The 25,468-nt window shown below is 44.3% G+C and overlaps 2 protein-coding genes across 4 annotated transcripts in view; one reads left to right on the forward strand and one right to left on the reverse strand.

The window, feature by feature from the left end:
- nrg2a (neuregulin 2a) overlaps positions 1 to 7,085 on the reverse strand; it is a gene marked incomplete at its 5' end in the record, with an annotated part of 194,291 nt that extends 187,206 nt beyond the window's left edge. The window contains one exon of one of the 2 annotated variants that reach the window (XM_079508339.1): positions 6,949 to 7,085. The remainder of the gene's footprint in view (positions 1 to 6,948) is intronic. The other variant, XM_079508340.1, reaches the window with a different exon arrangement.
- The window catches only part of LOC306928323 (uncharacterized protein), a 35,083-nt gene that overhangs the window by 2,911 nt on the left and 6,704 nt on the right, over positions 1 to 25,468 (forward strand). For both annotated transcript variants that reach the window (XM_079508344.1, XM_079508343.1), the window contains exons 3-6: positions 6,951 to 7,101; positions 11,519 to 11,636; positions 13,898 to 13,939; positions 15,925 to 16,228. In XM_079508344.1, coding sequence (XP_079364470.1) covers positions 6,951 to 7,101; positions 11,519 to 11,636; positions 13,898 to 13,939; positions 15,925 to 16,228 — 615 coding nt within the window. The remainder of the gene's footprint in view (positions 1 to 6,950; positions 7,102 to 11,518; positions 11,637 to 13,897; positions 13,940 to 15,924; positions 16,229 to 25,468) is intronic.

Raw genomic sequence — 25,468 nt, forward strand, 5'->3', positions numbered from 1 at the left:
TGAAGGGGATTAGTGAGAGAATGTTACACTGCGTGTAGGACTAAAGCCGCAATCTGTAACCTTTATGTTGTACATAGTATTGAACCCGGGTCTCCCACACAAGAGACCAAACCTTTTCCACTTGACCTTTTTCACTATGCATGCAGATTCCAGAAAAAAACAATCAGAAACCCAGTTCAGTCAGTGTATCTATCCTTAAAACTGGTTTGACTTTCATACTACAGAATCTCACCCATCTGCATTTTCTCCTTGCTGGTTGAATGTGTGAGTCATCTGTGACGCAAAGGGGCTTGTGGTGTACAATGTGATAAGTGACGGCCCGTCTCACAGAGGTGTGTGGGTGAGATATGATGGTGTTACGGTGAACACCGGCCCCCTAAATGTGACTGAAGGCTAATTATGTCCAGTTGGTGCATCGCTTCTGCTTGACGCAGTCATTTGATCTGGAACTGAGTCTTCTCCTTGGCTAATAACAAAGCACTTATTATTGACTGTGTAGGGGAACAGTGCACTCTCTATCTATCGCCTAATGACTGGGGCAGCTGTCTCTATAAGTCATCACCCCATTCCCTTAAAACACTGTTCCACACTGTTGAGGCTGCAGATTTCAGGCATAGTCTATAGATCACATGTCTGCAGCTCACTGCCCTGGACTTTGCTGGTCTGGGGTTAGGGGGAAACAGTGGATAGTTGCACATCCAGTGTTCCTGTGTCAAATAGGAAGTGAGTCAAGTCCTGATTCCTTCAAACAATGAATTAACCAAGGGGGCAAAACAGGAAGCATGCAGGAAATGTATGCGTTTGGAACACAAAAGGGAGAGTTTGATTGGATCTGGATGGCTGTTTGTGAGAGCCCACATGCTTGCAGGTTGCTAGAAAGCAGAGTAGTGGCAGGTTGTGGTGCAACAAGTTGCTGTTCCTGTCACAAATCAAGGAATATCCTCTTGAGTAGTTTGTTATATGAACTTGTTTATTTTGAGCAAACACACAGCAGCAGTCTACCTAGAGAAACGGACGAGTTTCGGCACATCGGCTTTCCTCAGCATTTCCAACATTGTGTTGCGCTGAGGAAGGCCAACGTGCCGAAACGTGCCTGTCAGGTCTAGGTAGACTGCTGCTGTATGTTTTCTCAAAATAAACAAGTTCATAACAAACTACTCAAGAGAGTGTGGATTATCCTTTCTCTATGTATCTTCAAGAATTTGCACCCAGCTATTAAGACTACTCCTGAAGACTCCCCCTGAGTAGAGCGCGCCTACCGGTTTTTGATCCGGTGGGAGAGTTGTCCTGAATCCTGTCACAAATAACACAGAAGCTTTTGTGATCATGAGGCCATGTTGTGGTAAATTCAGCATGTGCTTGGAGTTAACTATATGTTGTTGAACTGATGATGTGGATATACATACTGTAGACACATATGTTTATGCCCATGTGTGTGTGCGTGTGCCAGAGGCGTATCTACAATAAGGCAAGGGCAGGCATCCGCCTGTCCAAATCCATTTCTGGCCTGGCCAAAATCCATACAATGAGAAAAAAAAGAGGACAAAAACAAGACCTGAGAACTATTAATGGACAGCTGATTGGCCGTTGCGATAGACCAATAACCCATTGGAATGTAAATGCATGCCTTTCAGCCTTTGTATATACTCGTCTGGCAGGTATATCTCTTTGAAAACATTTAGTGCTACGATTGTGCGCGGGGAGACGACAATTAACACATCTTGCCTGCCCAAAACTTAATTCCTGGATACGCCACTGGCGTGTGCACGTGCGTGCGTGAGCGTGTGTGAATGTGCACCTTCTGACTGACACCATCATCACTGACAATCTTGGCACAATAACTGAATGCTCTGTATATAGGCCTAGTGCCATCTATCCAAAGTGTGTTACATTCACCCATCGATAGCAGAGGCAACCGTGCAAGTAACCAACCTGCTTATAAGGAGCAGTGAGGGGTTCAGTCAGTGTTTTGCTCAAGGACACTATGACATAATGCTTGACAGAGCCAGGGATTGAACCGGAAACATTATGCTTCCCAGACTGCCGCAGTGCCTCCTGAATAGGGCTGGGAGATATGACTTTAAATCAATACCACAATTCCTTCAAAAGTATGCCTTGATAACAATTAATGAACAATAAAAAAGTGAAAATAGCAGATCTACATGCTCATAACTTGATGACAAGAGCTATTTGTGAGCTATTTGCTACTTCTATAGCTGTATGCAGCTATTTGCTATTGCTATTTGCGGCGGTGGCTCAGGGGTAGAGTGCCTGGATGGTAACCGAAAGGTTGCCAGTTCGAACCCGGGCTCCCCCAGAGTTACTGTCGAAGTGTCCTTGAGCAAGACACTGAACCCCTAATTGCTCCCGATGTGCTAGTTGGTGCCTTGCATGGTTTCCCGCTGCCATCGGTGTATGAATGTGTGTGTGAATGGGTGAATGTAATGCACAATCTCTGTAAAGCGCCTTGGATAAAGGCGCTATATAAATGCACCATTTACCATTTACTATAGCTGTATGCAGCTATTTGAGCTATTTTTTATAGGTTGGTTAATCAGACTAATAGATTTAGTCAATTACAATACATCTATTAGAACGTTTTCGTATTAATTTGTTACTATACGAAATAAAATAAAATAAATATATAAATCATTTTCAGTTAATTGCACAGCCTACTCTGGAGTCATGTTCAAAAATGTCAAGTTTAAATTACTTCCTGGTCTTGCTTTTTTTTTTTAGGTTTACACTCTACAACATTCGACAAATCAGACCCTTCCTCACCCAGGAGTCAGCCCAGCTCCTTATCCAGACATCAGTCATGTCAAAACTTGACTACTGTAACTCCCTCCTTACTGGCCTACAGGCATGCGCACTTAAGCATCTACAATTGATCCAAAATGCCGCAGCTCGCCTGGTTTTTAACCTGCCAAAATTCTCACATGTCACTCCCCTTCTCCGCTCCCTCCATTGGCTCCCGATCGCTGCCCGCACAGACTACAAAACTCTGATGCTGGCATTCACAGCAACCAAAGGTATGGCACCGCCATATCTTGCAAGTATGATCGCATGCTACAAACCCTCTTGAGCGCTCAGATCAGCCGACACAGGAAAGCTGGAAGTACCTTCGCTAAAAACGCCGGGACAACGCTCCACGCGTCCCAAACACTTCTCCCTTCTGGCTCCAAAACTATGGAATGCACTTCCCATTACAATCAGAACTGCAGATTCACTCCCAATCTTCCGCCGCAGTCTGAAAACACACCTCTTCAGACTCCATCTTAGCCCATAGCACTTGCCGTAGTACTTGCCCTGGCCTCGACCTCCTACAGGCGTATGCACAGGCTCAACTTATGTAACTTAAATAGCACTTTATGTAGACATAACACTCTATAGTGTATACACATAGTTTCCTTAGATAGATTTGTTCTTGCTCATTGCAAATCGCTCTGGATTAAGAGCATCTGCTAAATGCCTACATTGTAATTGTAGCACAGGAGAGTTTGCTCAATTCAGTGGGTCGCAGGTTAACTATTGGACCTTAGCATCTCTATTCTGGCGGACCGTGGTGTACATTCAGCGAAAATAGAAAATCTACAAGCTCACAATGTGCCGCGCTGAGACGTGTTGTGAGCTTGCAGATCAGTGATTTTCAGCATTAGTATATAGCCCTTGGCAATCCAAGCAAGTCTAGGGCCCATGGAAATACAGTCAATTAAGTATAGGGCTCATGATTGATTGGGGTGCAGTACGATGCAATGTGTCCAACATGCTCAGGAAAAAAGAACAACTGTAGTCTAGCAACCTCATGTCACTGAACACAGCGAGTCATTTACATAATGTGGAAGGTGTATTTGAATCCATCTCCATGCACCCGACTGCACCCATGTTCAAGCGCCTTACTTTATATGTGGGTGCTTTCCACATCTTTTTTTCTCCTCCCATGGCTTGTTTACCAGAGTGTGCACTGACTGGTCCTTGGTATGCAGGCTTGTCATCCTAGTTTTGCCCCACTGGAATGCTATCTGCCGGACAAGCTGGCAAAACCAGTTCACTAGGTTTCAGCCCAACAAGGCCTCACCTCCTGAATCTGTCAGCTGCCTCTGTGTGCTCTCTGTGTTCCCAGTCATAGTTGGTACAATGGTACTAAGATATTTACATCATGTACATGTATTTGTACAGAATGTACAATATCTCTCTCTGTGTGTGTGTGCGTGCTTGCGTGCGTGCGTGCGTGCGCCCTCCTCCCTTCTCAGTAAAGACAGAAACGAGAGGAAGTAAAGAACAGCGGAGGTATGGACAACGAACACTTGTTCTTGTCAAACTCACATGATCTACACAGTATGTCAAGTAGGCCCACTGAAGTATAGTTCTAAACACTGGAGTTACAGATATTAAGAAAAGATACAACTTTGATCATTTCAGCATGTGGTCTACAAAGGTCTGTTAGCAGTGTGGATGGAAAGTGCATCTTAATTCAGCATCAGTGAAGTCTGATGTATTCGTCTTTGTATCAGTGTTAAGTCTGATGTATTCGTCTTTATCTCAGTGTTAAGTCTGATGTATTCGTCTTTATCTCAGTGTTAAGTCTGATGTATTCGTCTTTATCTCAGTGTTAAGTCTGATGTATTCGTCTTTATCTCAGTGTTAAGTCTGATGTATTCGTCTTTATCTCAGTGTTAAGTCTGATGTATTCGTCTTTATCTCAGTGTTAAGTCTGATGTATTCGTCTTTATCTCAGTGTTAAGTCTGATGTATTCGTCTTTATCTCAGTGTTTAGTCTGATGTATTCGTCTTTGTATCTCAGTGTTTAAGTCTGATGTATCCGTCTTTATCTCAGTGTTAAGTCTGATGTATTCGTCTTTATCTCAGTGTTTAGTCTGATGTATTCGTCTTTGTATCTCAGTGTTAAGTCTGATGTATTCGTCTTTATCTCAGTGTTAAGTCTGATGTATTCGTCTTTATCTCAGTGTTAAGTCTGATGTATTCGTCTTTGTATCTCAGTGTTAAGTCTGATGTATTCGTCTTTATCTCAGTGTTAAGTCTGATGTATTCGTCTTTATCTCAGTGTTAAGTCTGATGTATTCGTCTTTGTATCTCAGTGTTAAGTCTGATGTATTCGTCTTTGTATCTCAGTGTTAAGTCTGATGTATTCGTCTTTGTATCTCAGTGTTAAGTCTGATGTATTCGTCTTTGTATCTCAGTGTTAAGTCTGATGTATTCGTCTTTATCTCAGTGTTTCGCACAAATAGTTGATTTATGAGCTCCCAACGTGTCATATCGCTTGCCATTTTCAGCACGCAACACACCATATTGTACAACAGAGTATAAACCAGTAAGACGCCTGAGGTCGTGTGCACGCATCCGCCTGGGTGAAAGCAGACTACTGGGCGAGAGCTGGTGCTTTGGAATGGGGGGTCAGATCAACATATCCGCCTGGGTGACAGCAGACTACTGGGTGAGAGCTGGTGCTTTGGAATGGGGGGTCAGATCAACATATCCGCCTGGGTGACAGCAGACTACTGGGTGAGAGCTGGTGCTTTGGAATGGGGGGTCAGATCAACATATCCGCCTGGGTGACAGCAGACTACTGGGTGAGAGCTGGTGCTTTGGAATGGGGGGTCAGATCAACATATCCGCCTGGGTGACAGCAGACTACTGGGTGAGAGCTGGTGCTTTGGAATGGGGGGTCAGATCAACATATCCGCCTGGGTGACAGCAGACTACTGGGTGAGCGCTGGTGCTTTGGAATGGGGGGTCAGATCAAAATATCCGCCTGGGTGACAGCAGACTACTGGGTGAGAGCTGGTGCTTTGGAATGGGGGGTCAGATCAACATATCCGCCTGGGTGACAGCAGACTGCTGGGCGAGCACTGGTGCTTTGGAATGGGGGGTCAGATCAACATATCCGCCTGGGTGACAGCAGACTACTGGGCGAGCGCTGGTGCTTTGGAATGGGGGGTCAGATCAACATATCCGCCTGGGTGACAGCAGACTACTGGGCGAGCGCTGGTGCTTTGGCATGGTAAGATCTTAATTTTCGAGCCTGTTAAGAACTCTAGTTTTCGCCGGCTGCCGGGCGCGGCTGCACTAATAACTTTGGGGCAGGCCCGTCTAGTTTGAATGGACACATTGGACATGTATCAGTCAAAAGGGAGACATCGAAGAGGAAGGGTGGATCAACATATGGAATGTCAGAACAGGTCAGCACCAGCTCCTCATACTAAGCATTTAAAGTATGAGGTATAAAGTACAGCAGCCTTGTGACTGACGTTATGTATCTTTCAGGACCTTTCACTGCTTCGTCTCAACCATTACTCAATGGCTCTGGTCTCAGACCCCGCGGCGGATATTTTGACATTCCGTTTTTTTTGCTGGAGCAGCCATAAACTAACAGGTTCATCTCAATGTTCTGGGCATCTTTGTAATGTTAGTGTTAGTAAAAAGCAGGTAAAAGAGTAACGTTTGAGGCAGAAGAGGTGCGCCTGGTGAGGGTTTAAACCTGCAGCTATGTCGAGTCCGCCTACAGGAAATACGTAAGCTGCGACCATGAGACCCGTTTCTGAATTCGTCTATACCTGGTTTTCACCTTAGCACCACCCACCTGAACTTAAGCCTCCCTCGCCCACAGCTGTTGTATGATAATGTGGGAGGGGTTAGGGTTATGATGTCACTATAACCACACCTGGGCGTCTATTAGAGTAATGTTAACTCCATAGACACATGCAACACAGAAAAAGTACAACAATTAATATTCCTGATGATGTCACGTGATGTCATGTGCTCCATCCCTGATGATGTCACGTGATGTCATGTGCTCCATCCCTGATGATGTCACTTGCCCAACCAACACACAAACTGACAGGAAATGCACGATTCCATAGTTAACTGCCACCTTCGGTCGCAATTAATCATATGTTTGTGTGTGTGTGTGTGTGTGTGTTTACTTACAGCCAAAGTCAAAAGTGTGAACTGGCTCTTGGGTCGAGATGGAGATATAGAGGTCATCGTGATCGGAGAAGTGGATGAGTTCAAGGTCACCTCCAAGGTCATCTGCTCAGGGATTGCAGAGAAGAAGGCCCCAAGCCTACACAATAATGCAAGGTATTATTACATTTAAATACAAATATTAGGCCTATTATCCAAAAGGCATTTCACATGTATTCAGTGTGTGTTGTGTGTGTGTTGCGCAAGCGCCCACGCGTGCGTGCGTGCATGCGCGCGCGAGCACGCGTGCGTGTGTGTGTGTGAATAAATATATATACAGTAAATCACTTTCATGCATTTTGCAATGATAATAAAAGGTCACTCATTTGCATGTTGACAAATGTCACATTTATATGGGATGGAGGTGGGAGTTTTCAAAGGAAGAACTTTAAAGGGGATCTCATGGGGGGGAAGTTTTAATACCACTGTGAGGGGGTAGGGGGGGGGGGGGGGTCATGGTGACCCAAATTGAATCCTTGCATGTCCCAATTAGATTTAAACCCACACTGTGTTGCTTGCTATTCACACTTGTCATGCCACTGGGGCAAATCTCTTCCTCTTTAATACTCTCCCGTTAGATTGACTGAGAGCAGGATTTAATTATGATTGGTTAGGATTGCACCTAATTAATTAAATTGTACAACTAATGTGTCTGGAGGTTGATAATGCTGTCAATTACGATGATACTTTTGTAGCTGGTTACTATGTAAATAAATACATCTGTAGCTGAAATATGAGCAGAGATAATGTTGACTCACATGTGTAGTACTTTTTATGCTATGTTTATATAGTGTACTGTATGATTTCATTCTATTTTATTTACCTGTGCATCTAAATTCAGTACCTGTGCAATATGACAATTCAGTAGCACAGGGGTAGAGTGGCCGGATGGGAACTGCAAGGTTCCCAGTTCCATCCCGGGCTCCCCCAGAGTTAGTGTCGAAGTGTCCTTGAGCCAGACTCTGATCCCCTAATTGCTCCTGATGTGCAGGTTGGTGCCTTGCATGGTGTCCTCTGAACATCGGTGTGTGAATGTGTGTGTGAATGTAATGCACAATCTATGTAAAGCGCCTTGGATAAAGGCGCTATATAAATGTACCATTTACCAAAGCACCTGCTTATAACTTAGTGTTTTGATACCGTATGTGCCATATTTACGTTTTACTGTTATTTGCAAATACAGAATGAGCATACATAATGTTATCGTGTATCTGCAGCTCAAGACCATGTATGGCAGGGGTCGGCAATTGAGATTGTCCTCGGGCCAATATTATTCCCAGACATTCCATCGCGGGCCGGCCGTCTGGCGCGTGCGCGCGCACAGCGCGCGTGCGCCCGTGGAGGAGCGCACGCGCGCGAATAAATAAATCAACTTTTTTCTTTTTTTTTTGCTGGAAAAATATGGTGCTGACACGACGTTATGCTGCTTTCACACGGGCAGATGCAAAGCTACACTAGTACACCTAGTCACAGAACAGTGTCGTCGTTAAGCAGCAGGAGGATCCCACTGGCAGCACCTGTCCGTTTATCATTAGCACAACCACGAACGTCCAACACTAATGATAAACGGACAGGTGCTGCCAGTGGGATCCTCCTGCTGCTTAACGACGACACTGTTCTGTGACTAGGTGTACTAGTGTAGCTTTGCATCTGCCCGTGTGAAAGCAGCATAACGTCGTGTCAGCACCATATTGACTTTAAAAAAGAAAAAAAATTAAAAAAAAAAAAAAAAAAAAAAAAAAATCTCAAAATTATCTCACGGGCCAGATATTATTTCTGGGGGGCCAATTTTGGCCCGCGGGCCGCCTATTGCCGACCCCTGATGTATGGTAACTTTACAGGCAACTGCGTCTGGAGTAATTAACTGCTTAAATTATATGCTTAAACGCTTCAGAATTACTTGGTATCACTCATTATCATTTGCATTATCTGATGTGTGTGCTGCTCATAGATAGATGGTGTGGTCATTACGACAACACATCTCTGAACCCACATGTGTAGTAAGGTTTTGTCTGGAGATGAATATCTCGCTATCACCTTATTCCCTGTGTGCCTGTTGCTTTTAGTGGGCTCCACCCAGCTTCCCTCCTATTTGGCTCAATACAGCAAATAATTAAAGGTGGTGTAAGTGCTATTTTTGGTTAGTTGTTGGAGAGAGTTAAAACTCTGCATTCTGTTATCATTACTATACAGTGTTTGTTGTGTAGCAGGGGTCTCCCTGTCTCTCCAGCACTTAAAGTAAACAGAACATACATTTCCAGATGGGTCACCAATTCCATCCAGTCAGGAGACCATTTATCATCTTAAATGTTCCAGTTCTAATCATCCTATGATTAATTAAAGCTATAATTTGATATTAAAAAATACAATCAAGCATGGTAGAGCACGTTAATACAATAAATATACTAATACATCTGCAGTGGTTGGAGGGGTTGGAGGCTGACTCTACAAATCATCTGTCGGGTGGAAACCTCATATGTCCACAACTGTTAATTGTCAGGATAAAAAAAAAAAGAAGCAAAAGTAGCAGATCGACAAGCCCAAAACACACCACTTCTAGCTGAATTTCCATCTTGTGGGTCTGCTACTTTTGATGCTTTTGTGTGACGCTGTAGTTACTAGTCTAGTGTAGTATTGTTTGTGGTAACTTCAGGTCAAGAAAGGCACATACTCAGTCTTTATCTTTGATTCCTTATCTCCAGATTTGCAGAACATACACACAACACTGTGGGGTTCACCAACATGGCTACATTTCTATATCTGCTGGCAAAAGACTAAGAGGAAGTGAACCCTTTTAACCTGTGACCATAGGACAACTGTGCCAACAGCTCCATCTACTGATGGACTAATGATATGGCATGACCATTTATGGCACAGTCATCAAGTAGGGCATTCATTTAAAAACACAAAAAGAAAGAATGTGGAGATAAGAGGTTTCTGCCTTATAAATCCTTCTGAAAAAACGTATGTTGATATATAGCTAAAACTAAAATGACACAGACGCTTTCCCAGTTTGAATGGGTTAATTAAGACATAGACCCTGGTGTTGGGTAGGAGTAGAACACCTACTGGTTCACATGTGTTACTGCATGAAGCTCATAAGCCCAATTTTTCCCCTGGCCAACAAAGTATTTCGTTTCAGCTCAGCGGTAGAAAGTTATCTGTCTTCATGCGGAACACCCAGGTCCAAATCCCGGGTAGGACTAGCCCCGATACGTTCCCTCAGTCCCTACGCTCATTCTGTAACACCCAGATGACCACCAGAGATACGTTCCCTCAGTCCCTACGCTCATTCTGTAACACCCAGATGACCACCAGAGATACGTTCCCTCAGTCCCTACGCTCATTCTGTAACACCCAGATGACCACCAGAGATACGTTCCCTCAGTCCCTACGCTCATTCTGTAACACCCAGATGACCACCAGAGATACGTTCCCTCAGTCTCTACACTCATTCTGTAACACCCAGATGACCACCAGAGATACGTTCCCTCAGTCCCTACGCTCATTCTGTAACACCCAGATGACCACCAGAGATACGTTCCCTCAGTCCCTACGCTCATTCTGTAACACCCAGATGACCACCAGTGATACGTTCCCTCAGTCCCTACGCTCATTCTGTAACACCCAGATGACCACCAGTGATACGTTCCCTCAGTCCCTACGCTCATTCTGTAACACCCAGATGACCACCAGAGATACGTTCCCTCAGTCTCTACACTCATTCTGTAACACCCAGATGACCACCAGAGATACGTTCCCTCAGTCCCTACGCTCATTCTGTAACACCCAGATGACCACCAGCGAAGGACTAGCCCCGATACGTTCCCTCAGTCTCTACACTCATTCTGTAACACCCAGATGACCACCAGAGATACGTTCCCTCAGTCCCTACGCTCATTCTGTAACACCCAGATGACCACCAGAGATACGTTCCCTCAGTCCCTACGCTCATTCTGTAACACCCAGATGACCACCAGAGATACGTTCCCTCAGTCCCTACGCTCATTCTGTAACACCCAGAGATACGTTCCCTCAGTCCCTACGCTCATTCTGTAACACCCAGATGACCACCAGAGATACGTTCCCTCAGTCCCTACGCTCATTCTGTAACACCCAGATGACCACCAGAGATTCTCAACCTGGTGTGCCATAAGGGTATTGCAAGTGGGCCACCAAATAATTGGCAAAACATTAAGATTCAAATGATAATGTAAGTCATGGCATTGTTTTCCTTCTTTAAAATCATGAAAATCTCATTAAAACTATCATGCTCTGAGAATGCATGTGGCCCACCCAGTGTCCACTAACATGTAAGCCTAAGTGGCGGTAAGTGGCCATGTATATGGGTGGGCCGCAAACACCTTGGATCAGAGTGGGCCCTGATCCATAACGGTTTGGGAACCAATGATTTAAGCTATAAATAGGCTATACTTTGTCCTACGATGAATTTGTGGCAATTTTGTCACAATAGGTATGCCAGGTTTAAAGTGGTTAACGATCTTAACAGAAATAATTATGTTATGTGTTGCAGCAACCCGGAATCTATCTTGAAAAGCAACTTGGTACACAGAGCAACAGCTGAATCTGGCAGGACAACAAAGAAGAACCTCCCTCCTAAATCACAACCTGGAATACCACTTGATCTGAAGGTGTGTGTATAGATCTGTCATTATGTGGTGCTGAGGGCCAATGCTATCCAAATTAACATCATATAGTAGATCTATTCTCTGTCATTATGTGGTGCTGAGGGCCAATGCTATCCAAATTAACATCATATATAGTAGATCTATTCTCTGTCATTATGTGGTGCTGAGGGCCAATGCTATCCAAATTAACATCATTTAGAAGATCTATTCTCTGTCAAGCCCTTACATTTCCCCCACTAAATTGTGTAAAGTTTGATAATCCCCCCAGCAGTCTGTGTCATTAATTAGTATTGGCAAAATGTACTTGTTTTGAAGTCATGGCTGGTTGAGATTTATTCTAGGAGGTATATTATCAAGATATTAGATATACAGTAGGCTATATTGGGCATGTTCCCCCTCTCTCTCGCTTGGCTTTGTGTGTGTGTGTGTGTGTGTGTGTGTGTGTGTGTGTGTGTGTGTGTATGTGTGTGTGTGTGTGTGTGTGTGTGTGTGTGTGTGTGTGTGTGTGTGTGGCGTGCGTGCGTGCGTGCGTGCGTGCGTGCGTGCGTGCGTGCGTGCGTGCGTGCGTGCGTGCGTGCGTGCGTGAGTGAGTGAGTGCGTGCGTGCGTGCGTGCGTGCGTGCGTGCGTGCGTGCGTGCGTGCGTGCGTGACTGTGTGATGTGTGTAGTTGTGTGTGCATGCGATGTGAGCTTGTTGATTTTGGGGTGGTGGTGGTGTGGGCGAAGCAGCCTCCTTTTTCACGCCGTCGTTAAAAGAGATTTGCTGTGTTGTCATGGCAACCGGGCACACGCGAGTGAGAGCGAAGCGGGGTGGACAGCACTCTCCTCGAGCCTGACCACACTGATTCGCTGCTCTAAAAGCTGCAGGCTGGCCGTTCGGTCTACACAGCTACCATGCTGTCGTCCAGAAAACACCTATCTCCATAAAAGCTAAAAAAGAAAAGTGGTGACGCAGACTGTGTAGGGTATTTAGGGTATTGGTTCTCAAATTGGGGTCCTGGGGGGGTCCCCACTCACCAGCAAACGTATTTAATAATTGATGGCGTATAAAAATAGCCGATGTACAAGCTTGTAGATCGGCTATTTTCAGCATGCAACCAAGTGTAAAATGACTTAGGCTATACTGGATCTCTTGTCCACTAGTCTAGTTTTATTTGTTGACGAAATTGTCAATATATTTAGTCTTGGTTTTAGTTTTCGTCAGTGAAAAAAGGTAGTCGACGAACATTTTTTGTCGACGAAATCAACACTGCCCTGCATGGCACAAAACCTTTTCAGATGGGGGTCCGCATGGGGGTCCGCAGTCAAATACATGGGGAGAAAAGTTTGAGAACCACTGGTGTATAGGGAGAAGAATGCTGAGGTGAAAAAGGACCTATTATTGCTGAGCAAGGCAGCAGAGGTTAGAACCAATGCGTATCTCCATAAGCCAACATTTAATGTTTTTCGTAAATTAATGCTATACAAGAGTGTCGCTCAAAAGTAGCGAAAATAGCCGATCTACAAGCTCAGCTTGTGAGCCTGTAGATCTGGTCACATCCACATGAAAATGTGAATGTGACGACAGCAACATTTCACTCTTCATGGGAAATGTTCCCATCTTCTCCACACTCTGCAATGACGAGGTCACATCTAAAATACAGATATTTACTAATAGTGATTTTTAAAATGATTTACGTGACACAGAATTTCACTCTCGACACACTACAACCTAATCATGCAGACAAACAGAGCAATTTCGACACGTCTGAATCAATAGAGGATATGCGCATGCATAAAGTGAGTGGCAAATCGAGTTCAACGTTGTTTAATGCCAAGGCCAGAAAGTCGTTTTTTGCCACTCATTAGTCCGTTCTCGCATAACTTCCGGGTATGATGATGACGTCATATACCCTCTATAGTTGTGATTTTATCAAAAGCAGATATCAGACCAGTTAGTATCAGAGTCATAATATAATATACACAATAATACTGCAACAATAATACACAAACGGAAGCAGGATAATGATTGAACCCAAAAGATAGTCAAAACCAAAATTGCAGGTTAGTTGTAACAGGTCAGAGAACCAAGTCAAACTTAAGTTAGATGACATGTCATATCACTTAACATGGCATTGTCTCTCTCAACATGGTTGAGTGCTGTGCTCCCTCTACTGGTGTGTTTGTGTAACTGACTACAATGTTTTACTGACACTGTCTAGTATTGAGCTCTGTCAGTCGGCTTCGGCTAGTAATGTATGTGTAATGTCTTTGTTCAACCCACAGGTGTCAGTAAGTGAACACACGTCTCCTCCAGCAGACGAAAAGGTAGGCTATGTCAGTCCACACACAGTGTTGTTGAGCCATCCAGCAATGGAAATTTGCCTGCAATGTATTTTGTGTCTTTCTAAAACATTATAGTACTTGCACATTATGTATTATCCTGTTGCATTCCACTCTGTGTTTTGTTCCAATGTACTCTTAACTGCTTTTTACAATGTTTGAGTTAAGATAATTAATGAATTACTAACTGCTGACATGCTGTACGTGGGCTGGTATAGCCTTCAGTTCCTCTTCCCTATAGTTATCTAAATCCATTCGTCAACTGCACCAAAAGAGCAGGTCTGAAACTGCTTCCTCAAATGTCCCTGCAATGTTTGATTCCCAGAGCAGTAATCCGCGCTCCAGCCCTCAGTACCGTGGCTCTGTTTGGTATCCCCCTCACGCTACACCGCCACTACCCCACCCTCGCTGAGTAACAGGAAATGGTGGTTAAGGCCAGCTGTCCCCTTACTCTCAGCCCACCAGATCCTCTTTCTCCCAGCATTCTGATTCTGTGTTCCAAGCTTGTCTGGACGGCACAGCCTCTCTCTCTCTCTCTCTCTCTCTCTGTCTCTGGGGAAGAGCTACACTGAGCTGTCCTCCTGTTGGCTCCCTCATCAATCCAGCCACAGGCTGCATGGGGACTTGGGTTAGGGTTTTTCTGGGAGTTTTGAGAACTCTCTCTCTCTTCCTTTCCCTCTCCCCAACTCTTTCTCTCTCTCCGACTCTCTTTTTCACTATCTTTCTATCCCCCTTTGTCTCTCCTCCTCTGTCACTTTCTCTCTTTCTGTGTGTGTGCGCGTGCACGTGTGCGTGTGCGTGCGTGCGTGCGTTCAGGTGACACGTACTGTGAGAACAGCTGAATCACTGAGGCTAGGCGGGGGGATTTCTGGACTGCCCTAGAACAGATGGTTGATGAACTTGATCAGGGAATTAAAACGCCGGAGACGGAGAATGCGTCAGCGTCAGGCGCAGATGGATAGGATTGTGGTATAGTCTCTGGAGAATTAGGCGAGCGAGTTTCTATCTTTGCTCCCTCCGCCCAGAAAGATACTGCCCTTTCCCTCCACATGCGTCTATGCAAGACTCGCCCTTTGTGCGGGCCCCTGCATGTCGCTAGCGCCAGCCCATACACGTGGGACGCACGCAACCAGCGTCCCCACCTTATGACATTTGGCTGAACGGAAGCAGCCAAGAATTCCTCCCTAAGCCTTCCCTTTCAGAGATTCATTATTTCACAGCGATGGAAATACACAGTGAAATCCAGAGCGTTAATCTAGCTCTGAAGGTGTAAAAATGGACCTGTGAGAATCCCTCGTGCGCCTCAATGAGGGTCCATTGTTACAGTTAACTAAAGCTCCAGATTTGACTGTGTAGGAAGGGGCTGATTTGGTGCTGCTGCAGATGTCATGGCTGTGCCTGTTGCCACCGTGTTTTTCCCCCATGCTGATTGGAAAGGAGGTAGACATAGACTGAGAGATTGTTGATTAGCAAGGCATGAGATTAGAAAAGGAGATTAGACCCCATTTGTGGGTCACGGACCAATGTGTATGGGTCACGACTCGAGTAAAAATTTCCTACATCATTTCTTTTTTTTATATCTATATAAATGATTTAACAACAAATAAAATAATAATACAAAAGCGTTGTATGCTTGTAGATGGGCTATTTTCACTAGGTTGGGTACCAGGCAAAGTAGTCATTTCTGTTTTGGATCACGGGCTAAAACGTTTGGGATTGGGAACCACTGTTCTAAGCTCTTCCCTGGTCTTTGACCCGGGAAGAATGTATACTGTTTGTGACCCACTTTCAAGATCACATCCCACTGCTTCAGAACCACTGATGCAGTCTACTGGAGAGAGCAATGTACTAAATCGCACGTCTTGAGGATTCGATCGAACATGGCGGAACTTCTGACGCATGTGAATTAGCTGTCAACACGAATATTGATCTGTTCTGTCCTCTTCCTCCGTCACCCGTTTCCTTCACAGCCTGAGATGAAGTTGACGGGTGCTGCCGAGGAGAATCCAGTTCCCCAGGCGGCTGTCTGTCACAGGGCTCCCCTGAGAGCCGCTGCTATCAACGTGAGACCGGCCGCGGCGAGCGTGAGGCCAGGCCCCATCAACGTGAGATCCGGCCCAACCAGTCTGAGGCCGGCATCAGCCAGAGAGCCATCCCCCGTCTCCATCAGTGTTGCCAAAGCAGACTCTGGTCTAACATCGCGCACCATCACAGCTGGCATACACCAAAAGGAGACACAGGACCTGCTAGCGCAAAGGCAGCAGATTGGCAAAGGTGAGTAATACCACCACAGCAGCAACACTATACGGTTCCTGGAACTCTCTGGTATAGATTTTCGAAGGAAAGTATACGCCTATGATGACGTTTCCAATGAATGCTGTAATGCCCAAAGAAGTTTGGCTCAACCCGTATGGGTTAACATGGATGTAGCTATTATTACACTCTGGACGAGGTACATAAAAATGGTGGCCATTCATTCCAATGACAAGGAATGAATGGATTTATTAAACTTGGATGGTTAGTGCTCTGTGCCAAGTTCAGAGGATTGTTGGTGTGGATTTCCACACCGCTTACAGCCATGTTCCGCTTTACGTTCTTTCAAAAATCTACCTTAGAAAATATTATGATGAACGTTGTGAATATAATTATGCTATTTTTAAACATTGACTAACTCTAGATTGTGGTGTTATTGTTCATAACTGTGACTTTCTTGAATTGTACAATTCCAAGACACACAACCGTATCAGCCTGCTGATTTTGTTTTCAGTTTCTGGTTAATAACTACAGCAGGGTCAGGTCAGGCTGCATAAGACGGACCTTATAGCACACCAGCTAATAAGATGAATAAAAAGTGTTTTTAGGTGTGTGTATCCAAATCTAATACACCCATTATAATCTGGGTTACTGCGTTATTTACTAGCCTGACATGTTTTAATCTGCTGTCGTTTTTAACCGTTTAAAACATCTAAATCAGCCTAGGGTTCCATGCCCCTTTATTAAGGGCCCTAGATCTTTTTCTTCTTCTTCGACTTAGATGTAATGCTTCCACTGAGTTACAACAATAATTTGATATAGATATACTCATCCTAAACTGTCTTTTTGGAACCACCAGAGAATATTTCATCACTTTTCTAAAATATTATTTTATTTATATTACTGTTGTATTAGCTAGGATAAGGTGGCAAAAGACAGGAGAATGGGGGTTTGACGTGTGACAAGTTTGTGAGCTGGATTTGAGTGCCACAATACTGAGTTAGCCAGCATGACAACCCTCAGCCCAGTGCGCCAACACGACAACTCCTTTCTCTTCACCACTTCTACTCGGGAGTCTAATAATGTCTGAGTTGAGTGGGCCTAGTCCGAACCGAGTCCCCAGAAGAGAGCTTTCTCACTGCAGCAGTCAGGGAAAGAGAGAGAGAGAGTGAGAGGAAAAGAGAGATGGATTTATTTTCCCAAGGACAGTCGTCTTGCCAAATAGTGCCTCAGCCTGCTGGAATCTTTATGGATTGGCAGAGTAAAAGAGGCCAGCCTTGAGGGGAACAAGCTTCTGTGACTATGTGGATTGTGTCACGGTCCCATATTGCTGCTCCACACCTGCCTGTTTGCTAGCCTCACTATTGTCTCCGCTGGAACACTGGTATGTGTCGGCAGCAAAAATTAAAAATACTAATTTTACAATGGACCGCACCTGGGCGTTTTAGTTAGTCGAACACAGGTGGGCCATCCTTGTAAAACGGATCATTTTGGAGGTCTATGTAACACATAACTTCTCTAATAATTCATTGTAAGTTCCACTTTCAATCATACCCGTATCACATTACCATACCTTGGCACAGAAGTAGCATAGGGACCCATTAGTCTGTGCATATACAAGTGCACTCTCTCCCTTCCGTCTAACATAGGAGAAATACTAATGAGATGGTATTGCTAATATGGTAAATCATGGGGTTTTACAGTTTTACATGCAATACTATAATAATCGGCCAGAGTGAATCATGACCATAAAACCTTTGGTATTGTGGAGAAAAAGAAGAAAGAAAAAAAAACACTAAACAAAGCATATTTATTAAATGTAGTATATCATATAATTCAATATATATAATAATATTTATATAAATATTTATATTAAATATATATTTCACAGAATCAAAGGTTTTATGGTCATGAATCACCAGGATCCTTGATGGCTTGATTGGCTTAAAATAATGTATATACATTTCTATGGGAAAAATGAATGGCAGATTTTTCAGTGGTGCCAGATAACCACGCCCACTGCTATGCCCAATAGACGCCTTAACAGACGACGTCACACTGATAAGAAACACAAGCATGCGTGAGCATAAAGGCAGCAGAAGAACACCACCGCAATGGAAAAGTTCTAACTGCACTCACGTGTAATGCCCAAAAAAAAAATTAACGGAATGTCAAAATATCCACCGACCAGAGCCATTGAGTAATGGTTGAGACGAAGCAGTGAAAGTTCCTGAAAGATACATAACATCAGTCTTACCCAATACCCAATCTTTCTGTTTTATGAACACATGGCTGCTGTACTTTATACCTCATACTAAGCATTTAAAGTATGAGGTATAAAGTACAGCAGCCTTGTGATTGGGTTTTTTTGGAATGTTGCCACTACTGTTGGAACAGCCATAAACTAAACAGGTTCATCTCGATGTTCTGGGCATCTTTGTAATGTTAGTGTTAGTAAAAAGCAGGTAAAAGAGTAACGTTTGAGGCAGACTAACATCAGTCACTCTACCGTTCACTGTAGTAGAAGAGGTGCGCCTGGTGAGGGTTTAAACCCGCAGCTATGTCGAGTCCGCCTACAGGAAATACGTAAGCTGCGACCATGAGACCCGTTTCTGAATTTGTCTATAGGGCTAGTCTCCCATTGGTTTAGAGACCAGTCAATCATGAAAATCTCACCACTAGACCACGTGACTAGACTAGAAAGTCTGGTCATTGGTCAGCTCTGCAAGCTGATAAAAAATGTGGAAGGTTGTCATACAACACAGGTTCTGAGCCATACCCCATACAATTGAGGCTAATTTCAATTAAATTCAATGGGCTTTATTGGCATGAGAAAATATACGTTTACATTGCCAAAGCAAAAAGTGGAACAATACAATCAAAACAAAATGTATGTACAATTGATAGAATCTATTTCTATACAACCCGGAATGTTTCACGTCATGGTCAGCTGCATCTAACTGGTTGAGCCCCAGCACTACACATTGTAAACTAACCATCTAACTGGTTGAGCCCCAGCACTACACATTGTAAACTAACCATCTAACTGGTTGAGCCCCAGCACTACACATTGTAAACTAACCATCTAACTGGTTGAGCCCCAGCACTACACATTGTAAACTAACCATCTAACTGGTTGAGCCCCAGCACTACACATTGTAAACTAACCATCTAACTGGTTGAGCCCCAGCACTACACACTGTAAACCCATGGTCAGCTGCATCTAACTGGTTGAGCCCCAGCACTACACATGGTCAGCTGCATCTAACTGGTTGAGCCCCAGCACTACACATGGTCAGCTGCATCTAACTGGTTGAGCCCCAGCACTACACATTGTACTGGTTGAGCCCCAGCACTACACACTGTAAACCCATGGTCAGCTGCATCTAACTGGTTGAGCCCCAGCACTACACATGGTCAGCTGCATCTAACTGGTTGAGCCCCAGCACTACACATGGTCAGCTGCATCTAACTGGTTGAGCCCCAGCACTACACATGGTCAGCTGCATCTAACTGGTTGAGCCCCAGCACTACACATGGTCAGCTGCATCTAACTGGTTGAGCCCCAGCACTACACATGGTCAGCTGCATCTAACTGGTTGAGCCCCAGCACTACACATGGTCAGCTGCATCTTAACTGGTTGAGCCCCAGCACTACACATTGTAAACCCATGGTCAGCTGCATCTAACTGGTTGAGCCCCAGCACTACACACTGTAAACCCATGGTCAGCTGCATCTAACTGGTTGAGCCCCAGCACTACACACTGTAAACCCATGGTCAGCTGCATCTAACTGGTTGAGCCCCAGCACTACACACTGTAAACCCATGGTCAGCTGCATCTAACTGGTTGAGCCCCAGCACTACACACTGTAAACCCATGGTCAGCTGCATCTAACTGGTTGAGCCCCAGCACTACACACTGTAAACCCATGGTCAGCTGCATCTAACTGGTTGAGCCCCAGCACTACATCTAACTGGTTGAGCCCCAGCACTACATCTAACTGGTTGAGCCCCAGCACTACATCTAACTGGTTGAGCCCCAGCACTACATCTAACTGGTTGAGCCCCAGCACTACATCTAACTGGTTGAGCCCCAGCACTACATCTAACTGGTTGAGCCCCAGCACTACATCTAACTGGTTGAGCCCCAGCACTACATCTAACTGGTTGAGCCCCAGCACTACATCTAACTGGTTGAGCCCCAGCACTACATCTAACTGGTTGAGCCCCAGCACTACACACTGTAAACCCATTAAGACCAATTCTACAAATGCCTTCTAAACCAGCAGTTGTCACACTTTCATAGCAGATGTACAAGCTCACAGTGAGCTTGTATTATCTGCTATTTTAGAATAGACTACGCAAAAATGACACACACAGTTATAATGGATTAAATCAATTTATCTTAATTTAAACAATTAATTTGCATGAATACATCATGCTTGTACCAATAAAAGGATATACCAGCACTGTGATTACCAGGCAGTGTGGCAGCATAGCGCTTAAGTAGCGCTACAGTGACACGTACTGGTTGCAGCGCTAACCAATTAGCTATGTCTTCTACAAAGCATTACATTTTAAAAGTAGATCAAATGTTAGCAATGGACTGACCCTAATGACCAGTTAACAAAGCCAAGAAATGCCACATTTATACTCCTTCCTACGATGGTCCATCCTACAACGGTGTCCAACGCCAAAAATAGCAGATCTACAACTATAAGGCTTAAGTCAGAATGAGGATTATCATGTTCTCAGCAAAGTTACAATTATACTCGTTTGACTGCAAGCTACAAGCATTTACCTGCTGTATCGTTATTTGTGCATGTTCCCCGTGCTTGAAATTGTCGTCCTCGCATCTCTGGCTTTGCTTTGTTGCTCGTTATTTCTTATTGTGTACTGTAGTCAACCTTGCATTCCTATCGTCTGCCTGTTTGTAGTGTTGGTGATCTAAGAAGCTTATTCTACCATTACTACTACTAGTTACTCATGGTAACTTGTCATAGATGGGAATGCATGCTAATGGCCTGAAATGGCTGTGTAAGAAGTTATATTTTAAGCTTCTACCTGTCTGAATTATTTTCTGTTGTTGAATCTTAAGTATTGTATTTGTGAATCTTGCAATACTTGAATAACTTTAAGAACAACTATGACGGTGTTTCCCCATGAAGTCCCCTTGGCTGAACAGATCACTCAGCTCAACAACACACAAACCCATTAACCACACAGTGACCCAGTTACAGACAGTGGAAGGTTATATCAGCACCATCTAGTGGTTATGCACTTATACTGTAGGAAGACCAGTCACATCCCCCTACTGGAAAAATGGCCACAGTACAAGAAAGCAGAAGTTTGTCCTGGAGGAGATATTTAGTTGAACAAGGCTCATAATTTAGGAGGTTTTCAAGGGGCCTGTGCAGACAGGGGCCCTCCAACATGCCGCAGTTTGTAGATTTTATTATTATATCATATATACTTGGGCATAGTGATGTGTTGTCATTGTCACTGGGGTTGTGAAATGTAGCATTTAAAAAGATCAAGAGACACAGTGACCATGGAGTTGTCTCAACTAAGAGTTCTAAACAAGGCCCATTCCAAACAAAATGAGGGGAAAAACTTGCGCAGTAATTCTCATGGTTATTCCCACATTGTACGGCCAATGTGTTTGTGAGAAGTTAGCACATAAACAGTATTGTGGTGTTTTTACAGCCTTACATTGGGTTAGCCTTATCGGAGTTCTTCAACGTTTTTCAGGCCAAAGCTTTGAAGGCTCCATAGATTTGTTTGACAGCACTATCATCAGTGCTGTGCAAATTAAATGTTTATGGTTTGTTTGTTTGTTTGTTTGTTTACTTAGTCATTATCTTTGCTAAACATATGTTGGATTCATGTTAATGTGTATTTTCAGGTTTCTTTTTTTAAACAAAACAAAATGTTCCCATCACACCAAAATTTGGCGGCCCCTTTTAAAGAACCATGCATTAGATTAGTATTAATTATCTGATAACGTTATCAATTGTGATTCATTGTTTTGTGTGGATGAGCATCAGTCGACAGATCGTGCTCAGCGTGTGTGCTGTACATGGGATGCACATATTATGTGTTCATGGCAGAGCAGCCATAAGTCAATGTGCACATCTTTTTGATCAGGGTCAGTTCATGCTATTGGCCTGTCAATACAGGGTCAGTCTATGTTTGTGTGTGTGTGTGTGTGTGCATACTTCTGTGTACATGTCATGTGTGTCTCTGCATGTGCTTGCAAGGACATGTGTGTGTGTGCGTGCGTGTGTCTGTACAGGGCTATGTGTGTGTGAATGTGTGTGTTTCTGTACAGGCATATGCGTGTGTGTGACTGTGTGTGTTTCTGTACAGGCATATGCGTGTGTGTGACTGTGTGTGTGTGTCTCTGCAGGGGTATGCGTGTGTGACTGTATGTGTCTGTACGAGGTATGTGTGCGTCTGTACGGGGTGTGTGTGTGTGTGTGTGTGTGTGTGTGTGTGTGTGTGTGTGTGTGTGTGTGTGTGTGTGTGTGTGTGTGTGTGTGTGTACGGGGTATGTGTGCGTCTGTACAGGGTATGTGTGCGTGCGTGTGCGTGCGTGTGTGTGCATCAGCCTCTCTTTCTCTCGGCTTTCCTCTCCTCTCTTCACCTTCAGAGGGAAGGACACACATTCCACCACTGCTTCCCTGCTCTGGCCCTGGGCGACGCTCGGCCCAAGCTGATAAGTGACAGGGGCCCCAGACCCCGCCAAACCCCCCCCCCCCCCCCCCTCCCTTCACGTACGCGCGCATGCACGCACGCACGCTATTCTGCATTACTATACTTGTGAGGTTTTACGAATGCCGTTTTTAGCATTTTATCACCAACCCTGGAGCTGAAAATATCTACACGCACACAACGCGTCACATTATTATGAGCTTGTAGATCAGCTATATGTTTTGGTGTGCAAATCAGAAAATAAATCACGCATAACTCTAACCCTAAACAATAAATCCAACCTCTAACTGTCTAATCCCAAACCTAAACCCAACCTGAATCTTTTCAGGTTGGATCCCCGCAATGTCTATTTCTCTCTTGTGGACGTTTGGCCCTCAAGTATAGGAATACAAGCACGTGCACGCACGCACGCACGCACACACACACACACACAGCCTCTCCCCTCCCTCCTGTCCTTCCAACGCACAGACGTGCTGCTCCGGAATTCTGCCCTCTGCCCCACTTCTGCCCCCCCTCCTCCCTCACCCAGACCCCCCCCCCCCCCCCCCATCTCCTCCCACCTCTCTTTCTACCAGAGAAGAGAAGAGGAGCCGAGCTCTTTGAAGCAGCAGGCTTTAAAAATGTTGGTGTGGTGCTGTAGCCCTGGACGGTGACACGCTCTGCCCCCCTCCCCACTACACCCCCACCCATCTCTCTCTCTCTCTCTCTGTGGTGGAAGAAGCACTACATTGCTATACTTAAGTAAAAGTATCAATACTGCAATGTAGAAATACTGTGTTCCAAGTCCGGTATCAAAATGTACTTGAGTAAAAGTACAAAAAAACATTTGGCATCAAAATACAGGCCTACTTAAGTACCAAAAGTGAAAGTACTCCTTATGAAGACTGTCCCCAAGTTTCAAAATTTGTAAAATGTATAAAGATTTGTTGTGAGCTTGTACTGTAGATCTGCTATTTTCAAATGGCCAAAATGTATTTATAGGCTTAAGTGGTTAACGTATGTTTTGAAATAATAATCTGAATCTACAAAGTAACTGACGCTTTCAAATGATTGTAGTGGAGTAAAAGTACAATATTTGTCTCTGAGATGTAGTGGAATAGGAGAATAAAGTATAAAGAAAAATTGGAAATACCAAAAAAAAATTACTTAAGTAAGTAAATGTACTTATTTACTTTCCACCACTGCTGGATGGTGGCTGACTGTATTAATTAGTACACATGTAATGAATGTATTCATAAAAATAATTACATTATTCTAATATGAATATCTATATATAGGGTATAATAACTATATATAGTGTATGTATATATAAATTAACTTTTTGTAGTTTATTTCTCCCCTTTATAATACAAATTGGTATTGCATTTTATATCATTTGTAGTCACCTTTACAACGAGGTACAGCTGTTAATGACCAGGCATTGGTAGAATGAGCAACACAGCTAAACGTGTGGGTAGCACCCTTAGAGTATATATGAATAGAGACGGCACCCGAGTTCTCCTTCCATCCACTTGCATTAAGTTGCTCAGAAGCGAATGAGGCGATTTCACTCCTCCTTCCGGTTAGGAACAGAGTGCATTCTGGGATTGATTGGGCCAAAGACATGAACACGCTGCCATTGCACTGAAACCGCGTTCACGTGTCATCATGAACGTGCGCAATGATAGTCAACGGACCAGCGCGTTCATGTTCTTGGCCCAGCGCTGCAATACCAAATTCGGCCACTATGTCCATTGCGCCTCAGGGTTTCCTCCGGGTGCCGTCTCTATTCATATATACTCTAAGGTAGCACCCCTAAAATATTTGCCAAAATGGCAAATGGGTTGGTATTCACCCTTTACTTGCTTTCAGTTGCTTAGTGGATTGGATGCTTGCACTCTCACACAGTAATAATACACTATTGTTAGGGAACTCAGTCAGTAGCGTGTGGAAGATCCATACACAGCCACAAGAGCTGGGCGACTCCTCCTCATGATGGTCACCAACCTAGCCACATTTTGCTGTGGGATGGCATCCCATTTCTCAACCAGGATTTGTTGCAAGTCAGCCGATGTGGTTCCGTTGGTCACTCTAGCACGTACAGCACGCCCAAGCTGATCCAAAAAGAGTTCAATTGGGTTGACGTCTGGACTCACGGAAGGCCATTCCATCCTCTCCACTCCCAAATTCTGGAGGTACTCTGTGATGATCCTGGCTCTGTTGGGCAGAGCGTTGTCATCCTGGAGGATGGTGTTAGGTCCCATGGGATCACCACTGGCTCCAGAATATCATCCCAATAATTAATATTCAATGATAAGTTCTGTCTTGTGAGAGCGATAACGCCCCATACCATGCCAAGGTGTTGTGGCTGCTTATGGATCTTCCACACGCTTCCCTTACTTCCCTAACACTTATTAACCCATTCAGGCCTGACGTCGAAATTTAAAAAAAAAAGTTTTCTAAATCATGACAATTTTCGGAAAGATTTGAGGCACATTTTAACGATTTTTCAAAAATAGCAGACCTACAAGTTCATAGCGCGCCACTCGGTGGCGCGCTATGAGCT

This window comes from Electrona antarctica, assembly GCF_951216825.1.
Source record: "Electrona antarctica genome assembly, chromosome: 8".
In the NCBI taxonomy this organism is placed as follows: Eukaryota; Metazoa; Chordata; class Actinopteri; order Myctophiformes; family Myctophidae; genus Electrona; species Electrona antarctica.